The sequence below is a fragment of the Meriones unguiculatus genome, chromosome 7, assembly GCF_030254825.1.
Source record: "Meriones unguiculatus strain TT.TT164.6M chromosome 7, Bangor_MerUng_6.1, whole genome shotgun sequence".
NCBI classification, from domain to species: Eukaryota; Metazoa; Chordata; class Mammalia; order Rodentia; family Muridae; genus Meriones; species Meriones unguiculatus.
In genome coordinates, this window is record NC_083355.1 from 84,340,083 (window position 1) to 84,352,758 (window position 12,676).

Here is a 12,676-nt window from a genome sequence, read left to right on the forward strand (position 1 = left end):
TCTGCCATGTGATTCCTGTCATCAGGCTTAGTGACAAGTGCCCTCCCTCACTGACCCATCGTACCTGTTCCTCTGTACCCTTAGTTTCTTCATGGAAACATGGGTTTTATTTGTTGCATTCAATTTCTGGGACTAAATTAATGGTTGAATTGCAGCTTTTCCTTTAAGTTTATTTGGATTTTGTCATAGATTGTAAATTCTGAGTGCTGAAGTGCTGCTGGAGCGTGGAACCTGCCTTCCATCACCATTTCAGGGTTTGCAACTTTTATTCAAGACTGCTCACACTTGTATGTTCTGAGTGATAGAAAAGTAAGAGACTATTTTTAATGTAACTGCTTAATTTCACATTTATTTAGGGATATTTCAAAAGCAGTTCTTTTTCTCTGTCATCTCTAAAATATGCATATCAAATTTGTATTGAATTTTGTTATTGGATAACATCCATAAGGCATGATTCTTTATTTAAATAAGAAATATGCTGCACCACTTCTGGCTTACTATGTAGATTTTAATACCTTGTGGCCAAAATGCGAAGTTATCCTCTTCTCTCTTTTCCTTCACTGCTGACTGGCAGAATCCCAAGGACTGCAGCAAAGCCAGGAAGCTGGTGTGTAACATCAACAAGGGCTGTGGCTATGGCTGTCAGCTCCACCACGTGGTCTACTGCTTCATGATTGCCTACGGCACCAGGCGGACACTCATCTTGGAGTCTCAGAATTGGCGCTATGCTACTGGTGGATGGGAGACTGTGTTTAGACCTGTCAGTGAGACGTGCACGGACAGATCTGGCCTCTCCACGGGACACTGGTCAGGTAAGGAGCTTGTGCAACATGGCGGATATCTGAAAAGGTCAGATTAGCAGATTTCAAGGTACAGTTTTACAGACTATAATCACCTTTTCTTCTTGACTCATAAATGCTACACCTTAGGCTAATAAAATATAGAACAGTATTTTATTGTTACAATATACAATAATATAAAGTAATGTATACCCAGGTGTACATACCTGTAATTCCAGTGCTTGGGGGTCTGAGATGGAAGGATTATGAGTTCAAGCTCAGTCTAGGTTACATGGCAAAAATCTGTTTCTAAAATAAATAAATAAAATTTATTTAATAATTTATTTTACTTTAATAAATATTTTAATTTTTTTCAATTTTTTTATTTTTTAAATATTAGTTCCAGTTTGTTAACTTTGTATCCATGCTGTATCCCGCTCCCTCTTTCCCTCCCAACCCTACTCTCCCTCCCTTATCTCCTCCCTGCCCCTTTCCAAGTCCACTGATAGGGGAGGATCTCCTCCCCTTTCATCTGATACTGGTTTATCAGGTATCTTCAGGCCTGGCTGCAAAGTCCTCCTATGTGGCGTAGCAAGGCTGCTCCTCCCTCGGGGTGGGGGGAGGTCAAAGAGCCTGCCATTGAGTTCATGTCAGAAATAGTTCCTGTTCCCCTTATTAGGATACCCATTTGGATACTGAGCTATCAAGGTCTACATCTGAGCAGAGGTTCTAGGTTACATCCATACATGGTAATATTTTATCTTGATTTAGCGAATTCACTTTTTTTTAAGGGGTACCATTTAATATTTTAATAAGGATGATGTAAGTTTAAGTTTCACTTTTAAGGTAATATTACTGAATTCATTTACTATTTATAATTATTACAGAAAGTCAACCCAAGAGTCTGAAACCTAAGAGTTTCAAACATTAACATGCATGCATGGAACACTTGTTAAAATGGAGGATTCTGATACAGGCTGTCAGGAGTGAACCCAAGAATTTGTATTTCTGAGAAAATTTCTATATCTTGGGACCAAAGTTTTAGTACCATTGAGATAGACTGTGCTGACAACTTTGTCTCCATTTTACAGTTGAGGACAGTAAAACCTTGTTTGTTTATATAACTTTATATAATCATGGAACTGTAGGCAGTTAGAACAAAGGCCTGTTTTCCCAAGCTCTGGAAATTTCTTCCGTGGTAGTCAGATCACAGAAGGAAAAACGTAGACTGACTGCATTTATGAGTGTGTAGTCTGGCCCTGCATGTTTGCTACAAATAGTTACTTGATTTTCAGACCTTTTAGTGTGAAGGTGAATTTCAAACATTCAGTTTCTGAATGTTGCAGGTAGACCGGATGCAGAAATCAGCTTTCCTTCACTCATGTGGAGTCTACTTGAGGCTGAGGGACGTGTCCAAGATCACGTAGCTTCTGATGACAGAGGTCTACTTGCCTTTAGTCCAACTCTTCCCAGTAATTCATGCAAAACAATTTATTTAGCCAGAACAACCTATAAGACTCTAGTGTTATAACTAGATTGAAGTGGCCCCAAATGTCTAGGAATTAAGTAAAATTCACACCTATATACTTATTCCTTCCCCTGTGCTGTAACTAGCATAGTATTATCTAAAATCGTCTATTTTCCCTGGTGCTAATGAACTGACCTTTGCCATTTGGAAATCTTTAATTCATTAAAATGGTGGATATTTTAAATTGCTTATAAAATTATAAATAACTTAGACATTAATCTTATATCCAAAATAATGAATTTATGTTTATGATCAGAATGTTTTTGTTTTTATAAAATGTAAAGATGCCATCCATTATATTGTTTATATAAATTATTAATAGTATATAAGATACATAAGTATATTAGGGAAACTAAAACATTTCAAAATAGAGGAGACAGCTCCTTGATATTATCAATTCTTTGGTTACAAAGATATCTGTTGTTGTGACTTATACAAAGAATCCTGGGTTTTTCTTCCCCACCTTTGGCTCCACTTCCATGAAGTTGTTATTGTTCTGAGACATTTTACACGATGTGCCCGTGGCTGGAATTTAATGATTCCTATTTATATGCATCACTAGTGCAGGAATTTGTGTGTATATCAGATCATTTCAAGCTACATCTTGCCTTGTAGGCTGACTTCTGTTGTTCCTGCATTATTTTATAGTTGTAAGACCATATCCTGGACTGGAAAGATGGTTTTGCGTGTCAGAGCACTTGCTTTGCAAGCATGAGACCTGCGTCCAGATTCTGGAACCCATGTATAAAGCTTGGCATGGCTGTACACATCTGTAATCCTGGTGCTACAGGGCGGGGGGCGGGGGTGGCAGTGGAGACCAGAGCAACACTGGCCACTAGCCTAGCCCTGTGATCAGTGAAAGACCCTCTCTTAAAGGGATAAGGTGGAATGCGTTAGAGCAGGACACTTAACATTTCCTTCTGGCCTTCATGCACATGAGCACTTGCACCCATTCGTATACATTGCATGTATGTGTGTGTGCACACACATACAGTATGCATCTAATTAAAAATAACCAAACCCCTTGCATCGCCTGCACACATCGTGTATATTCTTAATAGTTGTGTGCAGTATAGAGAATAGAATAAAGTCAAGGCATTTCTCTCTCTTTTTTCTTTATTAATTACACTTTATTCACTTTGTATTCCCGCCCCCCGTGGTTCCCTCCTTCCTCCCCTCCCACTACCTCTCTTCCTCCACCCTCTGCATGCATGCCCCTCCCCAAGTCCACTGATAGGGACTTTTCCTTCCTTCTGGTCCTAGTAAATTAGGTCTCATCAGGAGTGGCTGCATTGTCTTCTTCTGTGGCCTTGCAATGCTGCTCCCCACTCAGGGGGAGGTAATTAAAGAGCAGGCCAATCAGTTCATGTCAGAGACAGTCCCTGTTCCTATTACTATGGAACCCACTTGGACACTGAACCGCCATGGGCTACAACTGTGTAGGGTTCTTAGGTTATCTCCATGCATAATCCTTGGTTGGAGTATCAGTCTCAGGAAAGACCCCTGTGCTCAGTTTTTTTGGTTCTGTTGCTCTCCTTGTGGAGTTCCTGTCGTCTCCAGATCTTACTGTTTCCCACTTCTTTCCTAAGATTCCCTGCACTCTGCCCAAAGGTTGCCCATAAGTCTCAGCATCTACATTGATAGTCTGCAGGGCAGAGCTTTTCAGAGGTCCTCTGTGTCAGGCTCCTGACTTGTTCCCTCTTGTCTCCTTCTTCTGATGTCCAGCCTCTTTGCCTTTCTGGATAGGAATTCAGCATTTTAGAAAGAGTCCTCACTCTTGATTAGTTTCTTTAGGTATATAGGTTTTAGTAGGTTTATCCTATATTATATGTCTATGTGAGTGAGTATATACCGTGTGTATCTTTCTGCTTCTGGGATAGCTCACTCAGGATGATCTTTTCCAGATCACACCATTTACCTGTAAATTTCATGATTTCCTTGTTTTTTATTGCTGAGTAATATTCCATTGTGTAGATATACCACAATTTGTGCATCCATTCCTCCACTGAGGGGCATCTGGGCTATTTCCAGGCTTCTGGCTATTAAAAATAAGGCTGCTACAAACATGGTTGAGCAAATGTCCTTATTGTGTACTTGAGAATCTTTTGGATATATGCCTAGGAGTGGTATAGCTGGATCTTGAGGAAGCGCTATTCCCAGTTGTCTGAGAAAGCACCAGATTGCTTTCCAGAGTGTTTGTACAAGTTTATATTCCCACCAGCAGTGGAGGAGGGTTCCCCTTTTCCACAACCTCTCCAGCATGTGTTGTCTCTTGAGTTTTTTATCTTAGCCATCCCTAAACCGCTTAGAAGAAAAAGTGGGGAATACCCTTGAACTCATTGGCACAGGAGACAACTTCCTGAACAGAACACCAACAGCACAGGCTCTAAGAGCAACAATCAATAAATGGGACCTCATGAAACTGAAAAGCTTCTGTAAAGCAAAGGACACTCTCCTCAGAACAAAATGATAGCCTACAGATTGGGAAAAGATCTTTACCAACCCATATCTGACAGAGGGCTAATATCCAGTATATATAAAGAACTAAAGAAGTTAAACAACCAAAAATCAAGTAATCCAATTAAAAAATGGAGCTAAACAGAAAATTCTCTGCAGAGGAATATCGAATGGCAGAGAAACACTTAAAGAAATGCTCAACCTCATTAGCCATCAGGGAAATGCAAATCAAAACGACCCTAAGATTTCACCTTACACCCATCAGAATGGCTAAGATCAAAAACTCAAGAGGCGTTTTTCTTACTAGGAGGTAGCTCCTCAATTTACGACATTTAGTAGGCCTTCAGCTTCTCCCACATAGATCTCTCTATGCAGCTGTAATAGGGATCTTTCCTTTTTATTTAATTCTTTGAAGTATCTTTGAACAATTAATGATTTGTATTGGAAATATAGTATTCTGTTTTAAGCTAAAAGTGGTAACTAACTTCTAAAATCATTTTTGTATTTGGCATACATCCCCTTGAATGTAATGATGTAGTGATATGAGTTCCAGTGATTTAAACACTCTGTGGGATTTCTTTTTCCTTTAAAATTTGTATTATTTAAAAGAATATACTGAGATTATCATTTAAATTATTTTGGCACTTTGTTTTTTTTCCCATTGCTGTAATGAATTGAACTTAGGTATTAATTTAATAAATTGAATTGGAAACAATTTGTAAGTGAAATGAGAATCAAGTAAGAGTTTGCAATGTACGTATGCATTGTCTGTAAATGGCCATTTTCTATATTTGTTCATATAAACTGTATGGATACATTTTTCTCTGTGGCTCATTACAAAAGAGTTTTACCATCCTTTGCTCGTACCTGGCACCCATGCTAGAGTAGTCCTTACATGAAGAAGACAGTCTCTCCCTTGTGGTGGGCAGGCGAGGGGCTCAGGCAGGGGCTGGATGAGGACATGAAGTGTACTGTGCACTGCTGTAGTAGGAGTAAATTTGGACTACTGTACACCACAAAGTTAAAATAGGTACTTCTGGAAGAGTGAATACGGTGCCACCAGGCAGGAAACACCTGCGACTTTTAGCTGTTTATTTTCTCTTGAAGGCTTAAAATGTGGCAGCAGGATATGCATATTCCTGAGTTATTTGTCAAGGACTTGACCGGAGCACTTCAGATTTATTTTTATTTTTTGTGTGTGAGGTTTTAGTATGTGTGTGTACCCTGCGCATCCCTGTTGCCTGTAGAAGTCAAAAGAGGGCATTTGATACCTCGGAACCGGAGCTGGGATAGTTGTGAGCCATTACATCAGTGCTGGGAGCTAACCCTGGGACCTCTGCAAGAACAGTAAGTGCAGTTGACCACTGAGCCATCTCCAGGCCCACGGGAGCGTTTGAAATGCAATGACAAATAAATACAAACAAGTAGCATTAAACTACCTCCCCGTGTTTTCCAGATAGTCTCATCAAGCTGTGCCAAACACTTACAAAATTCTAATTTTTGAAAGTGAAAACTGTTGTTAAGAATGAATCTTAGCAGTATATTTCTCCTTGAAAGTTTTTGGCAGGATGAGTCCAGGGGTTTAGGAAGGGTTACATAATTACCATCAAAGTCACTGCGGACTGAAAGCACTTTCATTATTGAGGTTTCTGAAAAATCTCTTCAAGTCTCTTTTGGACCTGCCAAAGGCTGCTAAGAAAGTATAGGTGTTCTAACTTCCTGTAAAATGTTAGGTAACTTTTTCAGAGATATGAGTGTTTCTGTAAATACCTACCACACTTTTTATGGTAATAGGTGTGTTCCTTAAAACATTATGTAAGTTAAATTTTATAAATCAAGTCATGTTTTAAATATGCAGGTATAGCTGTGTAAATATATTGATATTAGAATTATAGTTGTCTTCCACCTCTTCCTAAAAAGATGTTCCTTGTAATCCAATTAAAGTGTAAATACCTTTAAACTTAATGCAGTTTGTATTTTCCACAGAAATTGCAGGTAGCATATTATCAGTCAAATTGGTTTTTCTCATAAATTAACTCTGTTGTCATCGTTATTGTTCAAAATTTTGATGTACAACTTTATTTTTAAATACATTCATCAAAAATACTATATAGATGTCAATAATGAGCATATTTATGTTTGTGGTTTTTAATAAAAATATATTACTGCTGTAAACAAGGAAGTCCAGTATTATCCAGTTTTTTAAAAAATGAAATGTTTGGAGGCACTATAGGATATGTAACATAACAAAACCTAGTCCCTGCTTTTCAGGAACTTGCCTTTGACTGTATAAGCCAGATATCTGTAAATGTTTTTTTCTTTATTTGCAACTTTTTTTTATTAATTACACTTTATTCACTTTGTATCCCCCCATAAGCCCCTCCCTCCTCCCCTCCCAACCTACCTTTCTTCCTCCTTCTCCATGCATGCCCCTCCCCAAGTCCACTGATAGGGGAGGTCCTCCTCTCCTTCCTCCTGATCTTAGTCTATCAGATCACATCAGGAGTGGCTGCATTGTCTTCCTCTGTGGCCTGGTAAGGCTGCTCCCCCCTCAGCGGGAGGTGATCAAAGAGCAGGCCAATCAGTTCATATCAGAGGCAGTCCCTCTTCCCATTACTATGGAACCCACTTGGACACTGAACTGCCATGGGCTACATCTGTGCAGGGTTCAAGGTTATCTCCACTCATGGTACTTGGTTGGAATATGAATCTCAGGAAAGACCCCTGTGCTCAAATTTTTTGGTTCTGTTGCTCTCCTTGTGGAGCTCCTGTCCTCTCCAGATCTTACTATTTCCCACTTCTTTCGTAAGATTCTATGCACTCTGCCCAACAGTTGGCCGATAGGATATGTTTAGTGTACAAAGAGAAATGCAAAATTGTATAGTATAAGTCATCAGAGTAACTTTCTGGTTTAAGAAATAAGAGACTTCACTGGAAGCACAGACTAAGTCTACATTATCATCTACAAGGACAATTCATTGATTTTAAGCCAAAAGTTAGTTGTGGCTTTGGTTAGTGTGGTGATTTGAATGAATGACTCTCATAGGCTCATATGTTTGAATGTTTATTTCCCAATTGGTAGAATTGTTGGGAAGGATTATGAGGTGTGGCCTTGTTGGAGAAGGTCATTTGGGGTTTCCAAAGCCCACTACAGGCCCAGTCTCTGCCTGCTTGGGACCATGCATGCTTCCTGCCATGTGACCATGTCCTAATCCTCTAAAACTGTACACAAGCCCTCAATTACATGTCCTCAGTCTCCTCACAGCAATAAATCGGTAAGATAGGTACTATTTGTACCCTCCTTGTTCTGTATTTTAATAAGGTTGTTATAGATATTTACCATAAAAACTTAATTTGGCAATTCTTCCTATGTTCTAAATCACTCATATGCTGTGATTACCCCTTTAGTTTTTAGGAACAAAATAACAATAATTGTGTAATTGAATGTTAGGATTCTAGCAAGGCTTCTTTTGAAAAAGATTAGCAAACATTAACAAAATTTAATAGTGTTTGATAGATTTTTTTTTTAAAACTCACTTAGAAATAAAACGAGGAAATTATATACTTACCTGACAAGGGAGATACCCTGATTACAAAGTAGCTTTCACAGGGTGAGACTCGGCCATTGCAATCTGGATGAGCTGATCCCTGTGATTTCTCCAAGTTTGGGAAACTCAACTGAATAATTTGTGGTAGGTGAGGGACTGTGCTCCCACTCTCCCTTAGAGCAGAGAGCTGAGGAAAATTATGAGAGAAGAACAAAGTGAAAATGAAGATAAGCATTCACTTACTTATCCCCAAGGAAAACAAGTTTTGGCTCTTCAGGTTAATTCTTCCCACATGAGAATTAGTCTCCACTGCTTCATAGAGTGATCCATTTATATCCCTTGGAAATGTCTAGCAGTTAACACCTAGATTGGATTACGAACCTGATGTATACACTTAAACTAACATTTTAATTTCAGAGAAATATTACTATTTATAGCCTACCACGAATCTTAGAGGCACTTGTTATGAATGAATTAAAATTAAATTTAGTTCATTCTACTATTCTACTGTACAAGCATTAGCTTGTGTATTGCCACTGTAATGGACGCTTACATTATCTGAAGCTTTTGCTAGTATAAACAATGATTGATTAATAGTTATCTTCAGGCATGACTCCTTGTGCCTATATAATTATCATATTAGTTTTCCTAGGCTAGTGCTTATTAAACTTGTTCACACTGTGTAAAATATATTTTATTGCCCATATATTCACTTGAGTAGAGTGCCATATGGTAAAGTCACAGATCATGACAGGATCACACAGAACTAGAAGGTCTTTGGATGTGAGCAGAGCAATCATATTGCTGGATTAAAATTCTTCTACACATTGCCCACTTGTTAACACTACCTATGGTTGCTTTCACACTAATGTGACGGAATAGTTGTTAGAGACCTATGGATAGAAAAGGTGTATGTATGTGCTTAAAAAGATTTATCAGAAGGAATGGACTTGTATGATCATAAGAAATCCCGTTATCTGGCATTTGCAGATAACTCAATGCCTCACAGATTCTCTTGTTTTCTTCCGGAAGTGTTATATTTTTAGTTGTCATATATTTATCATTAATTTTTATATTTAGCAAAAACAAGATAAAGATTGAAATGATGGTTTTACGTGTTTCTCTTTAGTTTTTCCACGCTGTCTGCTAAATATTTGTAAAAATTAGTCAACAGTATAGTAAAGGATCCTTTTCTGTTTTCTCCATTCTGTCGGTCTGCTCTGTTTTTGTATATGTTGCGCCTTGAAATTTTACTAGTCTTCAAATACTCCAACATGTTAAGCATAAAGGTCATCTCCCTGGCAGTACTAGGTCATAGCAAGCTATACATTTTGTTAGCTTGGCAGATGCTCCAGTGGCACGATCAGTTAGTGTGCGGTACTTAGAGAACATTTTGTTAGCTTGTCTACATATGTTTGATCCCTTTATGAGAATTATTTTAATGTCTTTTACGTTTTATGTTTCTTTTAACGGATTTTTTTTATGCTTCCATTAAAATACTGCCAAAAGTAAATGGGGCTTTTTTTAAGTCTTCCATGTTATCTCGGTATAATAAATTAGCTCCTTTACATATACTGCCCATTTCTCAAAATATATTGTACTCCTTATCTTACTAGTCTACCTACAAATGTATTTTTTAGAAGCAGCTAGTGCTTACTCCCTGCTTTCCCTTCCTTCTCCCTCTTTCCCCTTCCCTTTCTTTTCTCTCCCCACTCTCACTCTAGGAACTATACACACTAAGCAAGCACTGTACCACAAAGCTACATTCCTAGCCCTTTAAATCAATTCCACATCTATCTAATAAAGAAAATAAAACCAGACTGCATGGTTCCTGGATTTCTTACAAGAAGCAAATAAGGTAACATTCGTGAGAATATCTGAAAATATTTTAAAATATGCCCTTATTTATGATAGCATTCCACTAGCACTAATTTGCTTGGCATTTTATGATGAGTTTTAATTTATTCTGGGATTTCGTATTCACATATGTGTAATTGTTTAAATAGACCAAATATTAAAAACCTGTTTTAAGATTCTTATTTCTAATCTTTCCAGCAAAACTGCAAAAAATTAAGCTGAAAATATTAATTTAGAAGATTTTTATCAACTAAATAAGGTTTTTTTTCTTACAAAGTTCGGTTATATGAGTCTCTTTGAGAGTCTTCAATTTATTTTTGGTTTGTTTCCAAATAACTTTAATGCACCCAACAACAAAGTTCATGAGCATTTATAGGACTACAAATTACTTACTCAGTGATAACAGGTGAAATTCACAGTGTCTGTCACAACTGAAAATTACCAAGCCTTGCTCAAAAAGAAATAGATCATCTTCACTAAAGAAAAGTGATTTTAGGCCTAGATCTGTAGCTACGTGCTTTGTATACACAGTCCCCAGGGTCCATCCCCAGCGTTTAAAGGAACACCAAACAATTCTACAACAGAAATGACAAGTATGGCACTGGGATGAACAAGGCAGAAGGATATAGGACCATATGTTCTAAGCTGGCCTATGCAACATGTATAGACCCTGGGGAAAGGCAAGAAGAAAGGGAAATAAATTTATAGTTTTAAACCCTTCCATAAAGAAAATATCAGGTCTGGATGTCTTCACCAGTGAACTGAACATTTAGGAAGGACTCAGTACCAGTGCAGAAAGTAAAATATGTGGCAGGATTTTAATCCAGAAACATAACTACTCTGGCCAGAATATAGACACACCCTTAGCACACACCTTTAACTCCAGACAATGAAGGTAAAGTCAGTTTGTAGAAGGAAACACCCCTGTTTGAAAATGACATCTAATTGTGAGGCAGACAAAGTGATGAATCAGATGAAGATTTGACAGAATGAGTCAGGACAGGCACTTCCAACTCTCACCAGAAGAGACAAGAAAACAAGGACTTAGGAGAGCCGTTCAGAGAGAGAGAAAGAAAGAGGAGAGGGGGAGAGAGGGAGGCAGTTTTACTGGGATAGTTTTACAGTGAGCGTAAGGAGAGAATAAGCTAGACACAGGTGAAGACAGAATGAGCCAAAGAATAAGAAGCCAGAAGATTAGAACAGATTTCTAGCATTAGTTTGTGGTCAAGCAGAGCAATTCAGTGAGAAACTGAGAGGAGCCAGATTGAATCATTCAGCTTGGAGAGGAGTTTGAGACAGAACAGCTGAGTTGAACCAGCTATCCAGAGCTCAGAAAGAACTAGAAAGGGTGAGTTTATTCAGCAATAAGTCTCAGGGGCTGAAAGCATTCTAGGCCTAGATTAGATTGTATGGAGTCTAGAAGCTTCCAGGACTAGGCCTAGGTTACCAGATGGAGGCTGTAAGCCTCCGAGGGGACAATTACATGAGGATAATAAAAGATACTTTAACAAGAATACTTACTTTCCACATTATTGTATAAGGCAGGGTCACCTCTAAAACCAGGTTGGGCTTCCTACAGCAGAGAGATCCCCAGATGAACAGATTGATGACAGGTTCATTTGGGTGCATGAAATATGGGGCACAGCAGATCACACATCCAAGAAGAAGACTCAGTTGGTTCTATGAGACAGCAGACATGTTGCATCTAAGGTCACTGATCATTTAATTCTCCCTTATTCTAACCTCTAACCTCTTTAAGCATTCTGGCTTTTCCTTCCATCTGGCTGTTTTGAGAAGTTGAGGCAGGAGAACTATGAACTCAAAGCCTGCTTGGGTTCATAGTTCTGCTGGCAAACTCCATCCAAAAACAATGTGAGTATCTTTGACTTTGAAGACACTGAATGTTTAGATGCTCTTCACTTTGTGTGCTATGGAGATCTGTAGAGCAGTAACTAGATCTCATGAACCTTGCTAACTAGACTGCCATGAACTCTGTATATTACATTCCGTTTAGTGCCCACAATAACCTGTATGCTCACATTTCATATAAATATGTGACTTGCCAGAGGTGCTGCAGGTATTAAGATACAGAAGCCCAGTCTACCATCCAAAACTGAGCTTTTTTAAAACTTTGTATATATTATTAACTGATTAATTAATTTACATCCCAACCACAGTTTTCCTTCCCTCCTCTCCTCCCAGTCCTTCCCCTGACTTCCCTTCCATCCTCTTCATCCATTCCTCCCTTTCTCTTCAGAAAAGAGAAGGCCTCCCATAGGTATCCACCAGCCTTAGCCTATCAAGTTGCAGTTAAAACTTGGCATATTTTCTCCTATTGAGGCTAAAAAGAGGCAGCCCATTAGGGAGAAAGGATCCCAAAGGCAGGCAACAGAATCAGAGAAGGCCCCTGTTCCTGCTGTTAGGAGTCCTATGTGAAGACCAAACTGCACAACTGTTATATATGTGCAGAGGTCCTATGCCAGTCCCATGCTCCCTAGTTGGTGATT

At 38.6% G+C, this 12,676-nt stretch overlaps 1 protein-coding gene and 1 non-coding gene across 12 annotated transcripts in view; both read left to right on the forward strand.

Moving 5' to 3' along the window:
- The window catches only part of Fut8 (fucosyltransferase 8), a 216,266-nt gene that overhangs the window by 156,858 nt on the left and 46,732 nt on the right, over positions 1 to 12,676 (forward strand). For all 11 annotated transcript variants that reach the window (XM_060387709.1, XM_060387711.1, XM_060387710.1 and 8 more), the window contains one exon: positions 575 to 812. In XM_060387709.1, the coding sequence (XP_060243692.1) occupies positions 575 to 812 (238 nt within the window). The remainder of the gene's footprint in view (positions 1 to 574; positions 813 to 12,676) is intronic.
- Positions 8,326 to 8,489, forward strand: LOC132655685 (U1 spliceosomal RNA). Its single transcript, XR_009593469.1, has one exon. It is a non-coding gene; the product is annotated as a U1 spliceosomal RNA (small nuclear RNA).